General features: G+C 40.0%; 1 protein-coding gene across 3 annotated transcripts in view; it reads right to left on the reverse strand.

The window, feature by feature from the left end:
* Positions 1-1,721: 1,721 nt before the first annotated feature.
* Positions 1,722-14,239, reverse strand: part of LOC140535780 (complement C3-like) — a 37,206-nt gene continuing 24,688 nt past the window's right edge. For 2 of the 3 annotated variants that reach the window (XM_072657276.1, XM_072657278.1), the window contains 14 exons: positions 13,033-13,183; positions 12,788-12,951; positions 11,462-11,620; positions 11,057-11,116; positions 8,898-8,985; positions 8,343-8,391; positions 8,093-8,183; positions 6,276-6,365; positions 5,653-5,764; positions 5,440-5,535; positions 5,209-5,286; positions 5,050-5,133; positions 4,354-4,489; positions 1,722-2,017 (listed from right to left, as the gene is read on the reverse strand). In XM_072657276.1, coding sequence (XP_072513377.1) covers positions 1,876-2,017; positions 4,354-4,489; positions 5,050-5,133; positions 5,209-5,286; positions 5,440-5,535; positions 5,653-5,764; positions 6,276-6,365; positions 8,093-8,183; positions 8,343-8,391; positions 8,898-8,985; positions 11,057-11,116; positions 11,462-11,620; positions 12,788-12,951; positions 13,033-13,183 — 1,500 coding nt within the window. In that variant the 3' untranslated portion in view covers positions 1,722-1,875. Of the gene's footprint in view, positions 2,018-4,353; positions 4,490-5,049; positions 5,134-5,208; positions 5,287-5,439; positions 5,536-5,652; positions 5,765-6,275; positions 6,366-6,566; positions 6,628-8,092; positions 8,184-8,342; positions 8,392-8,897; positions 8,986-11,056; positions 11,117-11,461; positions 11,621-12,787; positions 12,952-13,032; positions 13,184-14,239 lie in introns of those variants that run through there. The other variant, XM_072657277.1, reaches the window with a different exon arrangement.

Genomic DNA, 14,239 nt, shown 5'->3' on the forward strand with positions numbered 1-14,239 from the left:
CCCTGATTCACCACCATCACACAAACAGCCCCTAACTCACCACAATCACACCAACAGCCATTGACTCACCATCATCATGCAAACAGCCCCTGACTCACCACAATCACACCAACAGCCATTGACTCACCATCATCACGCAAACAGCCCCTGACTCACCACCATCACACCAACAGCCCCTGACTCACCACCATCACACCAACAGCCCCTGACTCACCACAATCACACCAACAGCCATTGACTCACCATCATCACGCAAACAGCCCCTGACTCACCACCATCACACCAACAGCCCCTGACTCACCACCATCACACCAACAGCCCCTGACTCACCACCACACCAACAGCCCCTGACTCACCACCATCACACAAACAGCCCCTGACTCACCATCACACCTACAGCCCCTGACTCACCACCACCACACCAACAGCCCCTGACTCACCACCATCACACAAACAGCCCCTGACTCACCATCACACCTACAGCCCCTGACTCACCACCACCACACCAACAGCCCCTGACTCACCACCACCACACCAACAGCCCCTGACTCACCACCATCACACAAACAGCCCCTGACTCACCACCACACCAACAGCCCCTGACTCACCACCACACCAGCAGCACCTGACTCACCACCATCACACCAACAGCCCCTGACTCACCACCATCAAACCAACAGCCCCTGACTCACCAACTTGCAAACAGCCCCAGGTGCCACGACAGAAAAAAGATCTTAAAGGATGGTGGGTCGAGCCGAGCTGTACTTGAAGCTGGAAGGGCTCTTGGTACTGACAGTCTTTTGACCATTGCCATCAAGTACCGAGGATTGGTCAGTTCTTTAGAATGATGGATGGCGCTCCATCCAGTATTTTGGGGAGCTGGAGTCGTGCTTATACAACATCCAACATCCTTAAAACAGGACTTAGTTACTTAAATTTCTCGGTGCTAAAACTGAAACATAAAATAAACAGCCTTTCGTAACTTTTTAAACTCCTAAAAACACTCTTTAAAATCCTTTAAAGCTAAGTGTATCTTATTGATACATATTTACATTTCTAAGACCTCTGCTACATCAGTGAAATAATGAAATAATTATCTTAAATAGTTAAAAGCAAATAATATAGATATCATAAAAAGAATATTACAAAATCAAATAAATAATTATTGATTACATAAATTTGTTTCTGGTAGATTATCTTTGCACCGCATCACCAGAAAAATACATGTAAAATTTTAAGGCATATAAGGGGTTAAACCATTTTTGTTTTAGTTTATTTTAAAAAACTGCTTTGAGCAATAAATTCCTGACATATTAAAATGATACTAAATAAAACTCACATCTGCAAAGTGTTATTTACTTTCCTTTTTTAAAAATAATTATTTATTATTTAATTCATTTATTTATTATGTATTCATTATAAATTATTTATATATAAAATACTATTTTAAATAAACTTACAGTTTAAGCAGCATTATGTGAGAATTGTTAAGTTTAGTTCCTGGGCTCCCTCTACAGCCCGGCAGAGTAATTCACTTTTACTCCACTGCAGTACATACAAATCAAGCTTTGAAGGTAGAGAAGCCTGTGGACTGAGATGGTAGAGTAATGCTACAGGTTCTCCTGCAGCTCCACCTGAGAATGTGCAACTCGGCCACATGTTAAATGTTGAGGTGCAGATTTGAAACAGTTGAGAGCAGAGTCAGTAAAAGTCCGTCTGAATTATGGTATCAAAGGTTTATTCAATGTTTTTATTCATGATCTGCTTCAGGTAAGACGTCCCAGAATTCTGTACCACTCTGAATAAATGTCTGTGTTGTGTTAGTGAGGCGAAACCATACATTTGGAGTTTATGGAACATCAAGATGAACAGTGTTTATGTGGTGCAGCCAAAGTTCGTGAGCATGTGTTCAAGGCCCCTGAGGCCCACATATTTCTCTTGGAATTCTCGAGTTTGACCATCCATCATTGTGGGCCAGAATTCAATCCACGTCTGCTCGCCCAAGATATACTGCCACCTGCCAAAGAATAGAACAGTGAGAACCCACACAGAGCCTATCACACATACTAGAAAGAATCCCTTACATGTTTATAATCACTAGTGTTAAAATATCAAGGGATATTATGGTGGGTCGATAAAGGTCTGGGCGTGAGCTAACAATTAAATCTACACACACAGCTTTATTTACAGCTATATATATATACAGTGAGTCCAAGAAGTATTTGATCCCTTGCTGATTTTCTTCGTTGGCCCACTAATAAAGACATGATCATTCTATACTTTTAATGGTAGATGTATTCTTACATGGAGAGACAGAATATTAAAAAGAAAATCCAGAAAATAAATCTAAGGAATATATATTAATTGATTTGTATTTCATGGAGTGAAATAAGTATTTGATCCCTTAGTATTCATTAGCAGTTCTGGCTTTTACAGACCAGTTAGACACTCCCAATCAACTTGTTACCTGACCTGAAGCCACCTGTTCTCACTAATCACTTGTGTGAAAAACACCTGTCCACAGAATCAGACAGATCACACAGATTTCAAGTCTCCAACATGGGTAAAACCAAAGAGCTGTCACAGGACCTCAGAGTCAGAATTGTTGACCTTCACAAAGCTGGAATGGGCTACAAAAAGATTAGTAAGGTGTTGGATGTGAAAGTAACAACTATTGGTGCAATTATCAGAAAGTTTAAAGAGTATAACATGACAATCAACAGACCTCGGCCCGGTGCTCCAAAGAAGATTTCGCCTCGTGGGGTGGCAATGATGCTGAGAACAGTCAGAAATCGTCCTGCAACCACTCGGCAGGAGTTAGCAAATGACCTGAAGGCAGCTGGGACCACAGTTTGCAAGGAAACAATTGGCAACACTTTGCGCAACAATGGATTCACATCCTGCAGTGCCCGAAAGGTACCCCTGCTGAAGAGAGCACATGTGGAGGCGCGCCTCAAGTATGCCAATGATCATTTGAAAGATGAACCAAGTTATTGGGAGAAGGTTTTGTGGTCAGACGAGACCAAAATTGAACTTTTTGGCCTCAACTCCACCCGCCATGTGTGGAGGAAGAAAAATGCTGCCTATGACCCCAAGAACACTGTGCCCACCGTCAAGCATGGAGGTGGAAGCATAATGTTTTGGGGGTGTTTCTCTGCCAAGGGTACAGGGCTACTTCACCGCATCACTGGGAAGATGGATGGAGCCATGTACCGCACAATCCTGAGGGACAACCTCCTCCCCTCTGCCAGGGATCTGAAAATGGGCAGTGGTTGGGTCTTCCAACATGATAACGACCCTAAACATACAGCAAAGGCAACAAAGGATTGGCTCAAGAAAAATCACATTAAGGTCATGGAGTGGCCCAGCCAGTCGCCAGACCTCAATCCGATCGAAAATCTATGGAGGGAGCTGAAGGTCAGAGTTGCCAAGCGACAGCCCACCAACCTTCATGATTTAGAGAGGATCTGCAAAGAAGAGTGGGCCAAAATTCCCCCTGGTGTGTGTGCTAAACTTGTGGTTAACTACAACAAACGTCTCACCGCTGTGCTTGCAAACAAAGGCTTTGCCACTAAGTATTGAGTGTGTTTGGCAAGAGGGATCAAATACTTATTTTCCTCATTGAAATACAAATTAATTAAAATATATTCTTTAAAATTATATTCTGGATTTTTGTCTTGATATTCTGTCTCTCCATGTTAGAATATATCTACCATTAAAAGTGCAGAAGGATAGTGTCTTTATTAGTGGGCAAACAAAGAAAATCAGCAAGGGATCAAATACTTCTTGGACTCACTGTATATATATATATATATATATATATATATATATATATATATATATATATATGACATGTTAAATAATGAATTATTAGATTCTTAGATTATTAGAGTATAAAGAACAACTGCCAGATTCACATTATGGTGAAATGTAAAAATTTGCCAAAATGACACAAAGTTTTAATCCTGACATCATTTGTGCTTGTAAGAAGTAAAGGAGTTGAATCTGATGCTGAATTACTGTAGTTTGTTCACGTTTGCATGTTCTCATTTATAACCATCGGAACAGCAAATGGTCAGAGTCCAGAATGTAAACCTAATCGAAGTGTTATTAATTACATTTAGGGTATATGTTGAAAGTGTCCAAATACTTTTCTTTTTAGGCGCCTGTTCTGAAATACACCAAATTCCTTGTTTAAAATAGAAGCCACTTACTCTGACATTTCAATTACTACACAATGTTTAATGGCCACCTTATGTGTAGGTAGCAAAACAGCAATTATAGCTCTCCACCTTCAATGTTTCGAAAACACAGGAAACACAGGACACAGACAAAGGAAAGCACAAGACATACTCTCCCTGTATAATTGATAGGTCAGCACTTCGGCCCATAATGAGGTACGTCTTGTCCTTCACAAACCCAAAAGACTCTCTGCAGTTAGGATGACCTATGAAGCGTCTCTCATGTCCTTCTGCATTTGTATCAGCTCCTGCAGGACAAAACACACACACATTAGTGAGGACACACTACCCTCTATCCTACATCGTAAGCAAACAGGCTTCTATGTAGCACTGTCAGCAACCCCTTTTCTGGCCAATAAAAGCATCATACGGTTAAGGACTTCACCCACCCAAGTCACTTCTTGGTCTAACAGTAGAGAAGAGGTGGAGAAGGATGAAGACCAGAACCAGTGTTTCCGAAACAGCTTGTACCCTAAAGCCATCAGGTTGCTGAACAGCCAGTAGTACAGTGCATGATACAGTGATTTGAACTGCAATGGGACTCTGTGGTGCAGATAAACATTAATCCATTGGCACTATGCAGAACATCCTGACCTCCTTAACTCTTGTTGCTGTGAATGCAATTAAATCCTCAAATGTTCCTCAAATGCTTGTATAAAACCTTCAATCCTGGGCAGTAGAGGCAGTTCTTTCAACAAAAGCAAGATAAACAATAAATGATCTGGCGTCCCAATACTTTTCGTCTGTATACTTGAAAACAAATAAATTGTTTAAATAAGAATTGATTAAACCAGTGGAGGAGTCATACCCTCTTTCAGGACCAGTTTAATCCTCATGGTGTAGACGTCTAAATGCGGGCTCTTCTCAGAACTCAGGTGTTGGACTTTGTAAACTGTTGAATGACACACATCATCTGTTTAGTTATCACAAATTATTACACTGACACATGAATGTTGTGAGTGTTTACCGTAATCTATGCCTTCACAAGCCCTGCGCTCACGTTCTCCATCGTCGATTTTCTGTTTTTTCTGGATGCTGCAGTTTTCTGTGTTAGAAGATATGGAGTGTTCAGACTTTAGAGAAAAGTACACAAGTGAAATCAGTTTGGACGACCTCAACTGATTCCTACATGATGAACAAATGAATCACCATCAGCTTCTATATAGAAGAAATACAGAAGAATAGCTGATGCACGTACCTTCAGCACACTGGCACAGGCCCTGCTGACTGTTGCACAGTCTGTTCAGGGCTCCATCTTTCTTCAGCGGGTGGTAGAACTTCACACAGCGCTCCCCTGTGCAAACACAAGTGTTTATTTCTTTCTCTCTGTGTGTGTGTGTGTGTGTGTGTGTGTGTGTGTGTTTGTTTGTGTGTGTGTGTGTGTGTGTATAAGTGCAGACTATGAACATACCTGGGTCGTAGTACTCGTACACAGTGACAGCAGCAGGTTGGAGCATAGCCACGTCAGTGATCTTGTGGACCCTGAAAACAACCCTGTCCGGATTGTTTCTGTTACGCGTGACCTGGTGGAAATCAGCAAACTCAGGGATGAGAGAGAGATCAGTAACTGGACTTGTTGATCAGCCCTATCTGAGAACTGCCTGGGTGGCGCCTAGCATTCTAATGAGCATGCTTGAGTGACATCCCTTTATCCAGCAATGCTACTCGATTAGAAGTAGAACAGTATATAAACTATTTGGGATATATCATTGGGGATATATATATATATATATATATATATATATATATATATATATATATATATATATATGAAATTTTGGCCAATAGTTTGTGGACATGAGTAGTTTCAGGTTTTTTTTTTTTTGTTTTTTTGTACAGTCTAGGCCTCTGGCATCTGCGGCCTTGTTTTATTGATTAGTTAGCTTTTCTATTGAGATGATACAAGCTGTGTTTGTGTTTGAACACCTGTGTCAGCAAGGAGTGCACCTTAATTTAGATAAATGTATGCTGGCATCCACAAACATTTCATTTTCACCAGATTTAAATATTTGTAGGCACTGTCCTCTTATGTACCTTATCTAAATAAAGGATGAGGGAGCTTCGTTCTGAAAGCTTCTCATCCACCTCAAGCTTCTGGACATATATGTCAGTCCTGGTGGTTAGCTGTTGTGAACACACAGGAAAAAAGGTTCAAACATTAATTTCGTTAATTTTAAAGGTGCAACAAAGTAGTAGAAATAGGAGTAGAATAAACTATAAAAAAGTACAGTTATAATTACAACTACACCAATGTCTCAAGACACTCATTTAAAATGTTTCACATTAAAGTTGTTAGAATCAATAAAAAAAGGTTCTGTCTTTTACCCCAGTGATGTACAAAGAGATGGGTGGTGATTCAGGGGAGTTCTAGCCCATAGACAGCATCCTTGTGGTAGTAAAGAAGGGTGGTAGTTGGTGTTTTTGTGTTGTTTACTGCAAACTAAATGCTGTGACCTATGAAGATGCTTTCAAGACTACAACAACCCTGACTAAGTCTCAGTGGTTCTCTGCCGTTGACCTGGACAATGGGCATTGGAAGGTACGAATGAGAAAAAGATCCACTGGGCCTATAGGAGTTTGATCAGATGCAGTTTTGCCTTTGCAATTCCCCAATAACTTTCCAACAAGTTGGCAGAATTCCTGAATCCCTAATATACCTAGATAATATTATAGTGTACTCACTTGGTGTTTTTTATAAACAGCATTTAGATGGAGTTTGTGCACAACTATGGAGACAAATTTGTGGTTTGTCATCAATTGCTCACTGCCCAGATTACATTAACTTGTGACTGGAGGACCAAATGTTTTTCGTACATTTAGTACAATAAGCTAAAGTTCCTATGTGTTTGTAATTCTGATTGTCCTTGGTGTAACATAAGTGTACCCAGTGCTCATTCTTGTAAATCCAGTGAAAGTCCTGACTTTATAAAGTATTTCTCTGAATCTAAAATACACTACATGCTATATTCCATTCCATCATTAGTTTTCAGAATAATAAGCTCATTGTTATAGTGCCTTTCAAAAGTATTCACCACCTTCACAGTCATCAGATACATCTGGATTACAAATTCCACTTTGATATCAGTGTACAGAGGCTGGAGTGAAGGTGTACCAGTTAATGATGCCCTGAGCTCTGAAGAAAAACATGTCAATGCACACGAGGAGTTGGCTATAAAGCACCACAGTGACCCAGGCTACATGTGTCTCTAACTCCAACAACCACTGCCTCCACAGTGAAGCACAGGTGGGAGCAACATGATGTGTTGATGCTTTTCCTCAGTGAAGACCGGGCATCTCATTAAAGCTAAAGCATGGGAGAAACATCGCCTTACAGCAGGACAATGAGCCCAAGCACATAGCCAAATAATATACAAAAACAAAAAGGTTAAATATCTACAGTGACCAAAGTCCAAGTCGTGATCTCAGTGCAATCAAGAATCCTTGGCACTGTTTGAAAATTGGCCCACAAACATCATCCAACCAATCTGAAACAGATATTCGGAAAGGATAGATGAAGATCCATCCTGAACAGTGAGCAAAGGTAAGGCCTTTTCACAAAAAAAAATCAAGCTGATATTGCAGCAAGAGGTGGTTCTACACAAGTGCTACACTAAAAGGGTTGAATACCTATGCAAGGCACTATATCATCAACTTCTATATCGTCAAATAAAAGGAGAAATTTTACAGGAGAAGGAAAGTTTCAATGGAAGATGTGACAATATAAAGAACAACTGCCAGATTCACATTATGGAGAAAAAAACCTAGCATAAATGGTGATAAGGTTTTTGCGTGACAGTGCCGAATATTATGATCCAAAAATGTTAAAATGATACCATCAGATTTTGCCTTACATGAGTGAGATCATGTTTATCCAACACAAATCCTGTCAGCAGGTCGATATCTAGAATAGACATGGTGGCATCTCTGGTTTCACTCTTATAGCTGTGCAGATAAATTGAAAATATTATTCATACATTATTATAATCCTAAACACATAACCGGTTAGAATTGTATTTAAAATATCCGATTTACTGAACCCAAATTAGAAAATAGCTGAAATGAATAGTGTACACTGCACATGCAGTTGTATGGTATACTCACGCAGTGGTGATGGTAAGCTCGTAGCTTTCTTTGGCTCCTGGATATGTTGCTAAAGAAAGGTGCAATGAACATGTGATTGTGTTACTATAGTAACAGTTATAAAAATATATATAATTTGTAAGAAAACATAATTTCACAAAAAGCAAGAAATTATGGGTAAGATTGCACTGTAATCACACTTTGTGTTGCTTGGTGGCTGCTAGGGTATTAACAGGTGTCTTTCAAGCAGTTGCTATGGAATCCCAGGTGGATTTTATGGTGTTTAAGGAGGTTGGTCAGATGTGGGCAAGAGGTTGTTGTGGTGATTTGGTGTTACTAGTGTATTTCAATTATCATGACCTTGATAATAAACTATTATGCATGGTATGTACGATATTTCTGTTAAAAAAAAGTGTGCAAACTTGAATTACAAACTTAGTCATGCTGTAATTTTCAACAACCAGCATTTCAATGTTTCTTAATTATTCTGGTAGTGTGTTTTATGAATCTGGCCCTCTGTTACTTGGTTGTGTGCCGCAACCTGAAGAGGCATGATTTGGTAATGGTGAATCTTACCTTCATGTTTTACCATTGTAACAGTAAGGTTAAACCTTTTGCAGTCACTCTCAGTGGGTAGTACTCTCGCATAATACAGTGTTACCACCTGTAAGAGGATTATTTATTAACACTCAACAAAACAGCTGTGAATACAAAAAACAACTCAAAACTTTCCCAAATGGCAACTTAACCCAAGTAAATTTTGCACATTTTCAATTGGTCCATTTCCAGATTTACATTATTGAAAACCAGCCTGTCTGTTTCCAACAATCATGAGATTACCTCATGGACATTACCTGAAGCTGCTAGAATGCAACTGCATGATTTTATACATTGCGCTGCTCACACATTATTGGCTGATTAGGTGAGTGCAATAATTATCCAAATAAAGTGTTCTGTGAATATTCAGAATAGGTGTTCAGATTTGACTAATATTTTAAAGCAATTTCATAAAGAATTTGTTGATCTCCAGAAGAGCACAATGGTTAGGTGATGCCAGGCAATCTTCACTGGTCCACTTATCCTACATTAGTTTATCTTAGAATGTTTGTTACCCCTCGTTAATGAAAGAAAAACCCACAATGGTCACAGAAATAACTTGAATCTGAGAAAAGTAATAATAAACAAATTCTATGAAAATCAACCAATGAAAGTCAGACATTGCTTTTCAACCATGCTTCAACAGAATTATTTTAAAGAATAAACTCAGGCCTGGACAGAAATGATGGTACCCTAAACATAATATATTTTGTTGCACAACCTTTTGAGGCAATTACTGCAATCAAACAATTCCTGTAACGCTCAATGAGACTTCTGCACCTCTCAGCAGGTTTTTTGGCCCACTCCTCATGAGCAAACTGCTCCAGTTGCCTGTTTGAAGGGTGCCTTTTCCAGACGGCATGTTTCAGCTCCTTCCAAAGATGCTCAATAGGATTTAGGTCAGGACTTATAGAAGGCCACTTCACAATAGTCCAATGTTCCCCTCTTAGCCATTCCTGGTGTTTTTAGCTGTGTGTTTTGGCTCATATCCTGTTGCAAGACCCATGGTCTGTGACTGAGACCAAGCTTTCTGACACTGGGCAGCACATTTCTCTCTAGAATCCTTTGATAGTCTTAAGATTTTATTGTACCCTGCACAGATTCAAGACACCCTGTGCCACATGCAGCAAAGCAGCCCCAGAACATCACAGAGCCTCCTCCATGTTTCACAGTAAGGACAGTGTTCTTTTCTTGAAATGCTTCATTTTTCCATCTGTGAACATAGAGCTAATGCGCCTTGGCTAAAAGTTTCATTTTTGTCTTATCTGTCCATAGGACATTCTCCCAGAGGCTTTGGTTTTTGTCAACATGTAGTTTGGCAAATTCCAGTCTTTTATGATTTGTTGATTATGATGAACTATGGTGTCCTCTTTGGTCGTCTCCCATGAAGTCCACTTTGGCTCAAACAGTGATGGATGGTGCGATCTGACACTGATGTTCCTTGAGCTTGAAGTTTACCTTTAATCTCTTTAGACATTTTTGTGGGCTCTTTTGTTACCACTCGCTACAGTCCCATGGATCTTAAATTTCTGAATAATATGAGCAACTGTAGTCACAGGAACATCGAGCTGCTTGGAGATGATTTTATAACCTTTACCTATAACATGCTTGTTTATCATTTCTTTCTAATCTCCTTAGACAACTCTTTCCTTCACTTCCTCTGGTCCATGTTGAGTGTGGTCCACACCATGTCACCAAACAGCACAGTGACTACCTGTAGCTCTATATATAGGCCCACTGACTAATTATGTAAGATTGTAGACACCTGTGATGCTAATTAGTGGACACATCTTAACTTAACATGTCCCTTTGGTCACATTATTTTCAGTGGTACCATCATTTTTGTCCAGGTCTGTTTAATGAGTTTACTTTTTAAAATAATTCTGTTGAAGCATGGTTCAAAATCAATGTTGGATTTTCATTTGTTCATTTTCATAGAATTTTTATTTATTATTACTTTTGTCAGATTCTAGTTATTTCTGTGATCATTGTGGGTTTTTCTTTCATTAACCGAGGGGTACCAACAACTTTGTCCACATGTGTAAGACTGAAACTACAAAAGGTTAGAAACTGCAAAAAATGAGGTACAAGGATTGTATGTAATGACAATATATGGTTAGGTATGTGTGAATACTTACTTTCAGAGATCCCATGCCAAATCCCTTTGCAGTAATATTAACCTCTCGCTTGTTCTTAACCTGTAGATGCACAGACCCAGAACCTCTTAATCAGTCTTAACCTATTTATAATAAAAAACAGGTTTATATGACAAATAACAATAGCTGCAGTCTTTCCTTAAATATACACACATGTTTGTGGACACCCACCACTAAAGGATGCATTCAACAATAGAATAGAACTCTCTGGAGCAGAATAACATGAACCTTTTGGCACCATACCTAATACCAGGTGTACAGTGTATATCCTGAATTCATAACTTTTCTCAGAACAGCGTCAGTTTGTAGTGTTATCTTGCTGCAGTGCGAACAGAACTAAACAACAATACTCAAAGACAAAAGAGGAAAAGGATCTGAATGTCTGACCATTTCTGAATGTGTGAAGTATGCGGTTTCCGCATTGAAAATCCATCTGCTGGATCTGCTCCATCCACTCACAGCCACCTCCACATCTAAGATCACATCCTCAGATTTCTTCATCTGCTTGTAGTACTCAGCCACAGCTTGGAGGACCATCATAGTTGTCTGGGTGACAAATAAAAGGGATGGGACTAAGCAAATAACACTTCACGCTTCACACTTTAGATACCAATATACAGGTCCTGTATAGGTGTTGATATGTTGAGCAAAAATCTAACCCTAACCCTGGGCCTAAACCTAGTCCAGTCCACTGATATTTTCATTTTTACATCCACTGCAGCCTCAGCTTTCTTTTCTTAGGTGACAGAAGTGGAATCTGGCATGGTCTTTTGCTGTTGCAGCCCTCAGCGTTAAACATTTTGTACATTCTGAGATGCTTTCTGATCACCACAATTGTACTACTCTTTTCAAAATAAAGGTGCCACAAAATATCCTTTATAGGTTTAAAGAGCTCACAGCTCTTTTAGAAAAAATGGTTCTTCTATGGCATCACTTTTATTTTAAAGAGTGTACACAATGGCTATCTTACATTTACATTTATGGCATTTAGCTGACGCTCTTATCCAGAGCAACTTAAAGCAAGGTTACTCGTATTACAGATGTGGGCCAATGTTGTGTTAGGAGTCTTGCCCAAGGACTTATTAGCGTAGCGCAGCATAGTCACCCAGACTGGGAATCGAACCCTCCATCTTTCCCATGGTGTAATAGCTCACTGGCAGATAGTGTTGTTATCTGTTGTGGCACACCAACCACACTTGTCACAGTGGTCATCCAATCACAAAGTAACAGCTGCCTTTCTGTCAGCTCCCACCAGCCTGACCATTCTCTTGACCTCTCTCATCAAAATGGCTTTTCCGTCTGCAGAACTGCAGAACTGCTGCTCTATATTACAGCATTCTGAATAACTCTAGAGACTGTTGTGCTAAAGATCCCTGAAGATCAGCCATTTTACGAATATTTAAACCAGCCTGTCTGGCTCCAACAATCATGAGATTACCTCATGGACATAACCTGAAGCTGCTGGACTGCAAGTGCATGATTTTATACATTGCACTGCTCACACATTATTGGCTGATTAGGTGAGTGCAATGTTCAGAATAGGTGTTCAGATTTGACCAATATTTGAAAGCAATTTCATGAAGAATTTGTTGAATCTCCAGAAGAGCAGAATAGTTAGGTGATGCTGGGCAATCTTCATTGGTCCACTTACCCTAAATTAGTTTATCTTTATTTTAGTTTTTTAGGGTATCAGGATACATGAGTGTGACCTACCTGTGTGGTGCCAATACTTCCATAAGGACTGGTCTGCCTGCTTAGCCAGTGCACGACTTTCTTTGCTGCCTCAAAGTCCTTCACCTTCACCAAGGCCAGCAGGGCATAAGCTGTGGCTTCCTGGGAGAAGTGGTGTCCTCCAGCAACTTTCCAGTGGCTACCCTCTGGTCATCAGAAAAAGAAAATAAACTCTAGAGCTCTGTTATACACGATGACTCATTCATTTGAGTGTGGGTTTCACTGACCTCCAGAGGAAAACTTCATCAGTAGATCTTTGTTAAATTTGCCAGCGTTGGCCATGGCATAGGATGTCATAGCAATGGCATAAGGATTGGTCATAGTGGGAATTCTACGGTCCAGATACTTGATGGCCTTCTCCATACTCCCTGGAAGACTCTAAAACAGAGAGACAAACATGTCCCATTGAATTTCTATAGATTAAGTATCTAAGCTGATCAGTATTCCACAACACAGTCTTGACGGCCCACAGTTTGGCTCCTTCAAAGGATGCCAAATCAATAGGAAAGAGCAAAAATGTTCTACCCCATTGGATTGGGTTAATTAGTGTCTATAGCATATAATGTTTTATGAAATAGAATAGATTTAACATTATTGTAATTGTAAGCTTTGGCTACAAAAAAATGTGCTGTACAACATTCAATAAGACACTGACATTCAGTGATAACTTACGTAATGAATACATGACAACCAAGTAAAGAGTTGGATAATTATCCAACTTACAATTGTAAGGAGAGCGATTAAATTACATGATCGTGAGTAAGCAAGTTTTAGTAGCATGGATTGTCCATAGCTGATAGCTCAGAGTTCAGTGTGTCTTTTGCTTTTAGTTCTATTTTCACACTAAACTTAAACTGTCCCTGAATCTGGAGGCATATGTTATGTCCAACCTATGATACCTAGGGCATCAGAATTTATCAGTTCAAAAGACTTTGGGTGTATTGGGTCCCTAATGAGGTTAGAAGCACTGCTAAGGTTGCTAAAGTGCGACGTGGAGGTCAGCGGGCAGCCCATAATTCTCTCTGCTGTTTTTACAACCCACTGCAGTGCCAGCCTGTCTGCAGCGGAGCAACTTGCATACCACACTGAGATGCGGAGGGTGGAATGCTCTCAATGGTGGCACTTTAAAAGGCAGAGAGCAGCTTCCTCTCCATGTTATTTCTCCTGAGGACTCTTAACACTTTTAACAATTACTGTGGTCCTGGTTGGGTTGGTACCTTTGGGATGAGGCGCCATTCTGTGCACCTCATCTTTGTAAGCTGTCTATGGACATTGCACAATCTGAGGAACTGCAGCATCCAGTGATCCAGTTAAAATCTTGTAATCAGTCATTGGGCCTATATATAGGGCTACAGGTAGTTACTGTGCTGTTTGGTGACAAGGTGTGTACCACACTCAACATGGACCAGAGGAAGCAAAGAAAAGAGTTGTCTC

Source organism: Salminus brasiliensis, chromosome 15, assembly GCF_030463535.1.
Source record: "Salminus brasiliensis chromosome 15, fSalBra1.hap2, whole genome shotgun sequence".
In the NCBI taxonomy this organism is placed as follows: domain Eukaryota; kingdom Metazoa; phylum Chordata; class Actinopteri; order Characiformes; family Bryconidae; genus Salminus; species Salminus brasiliensis.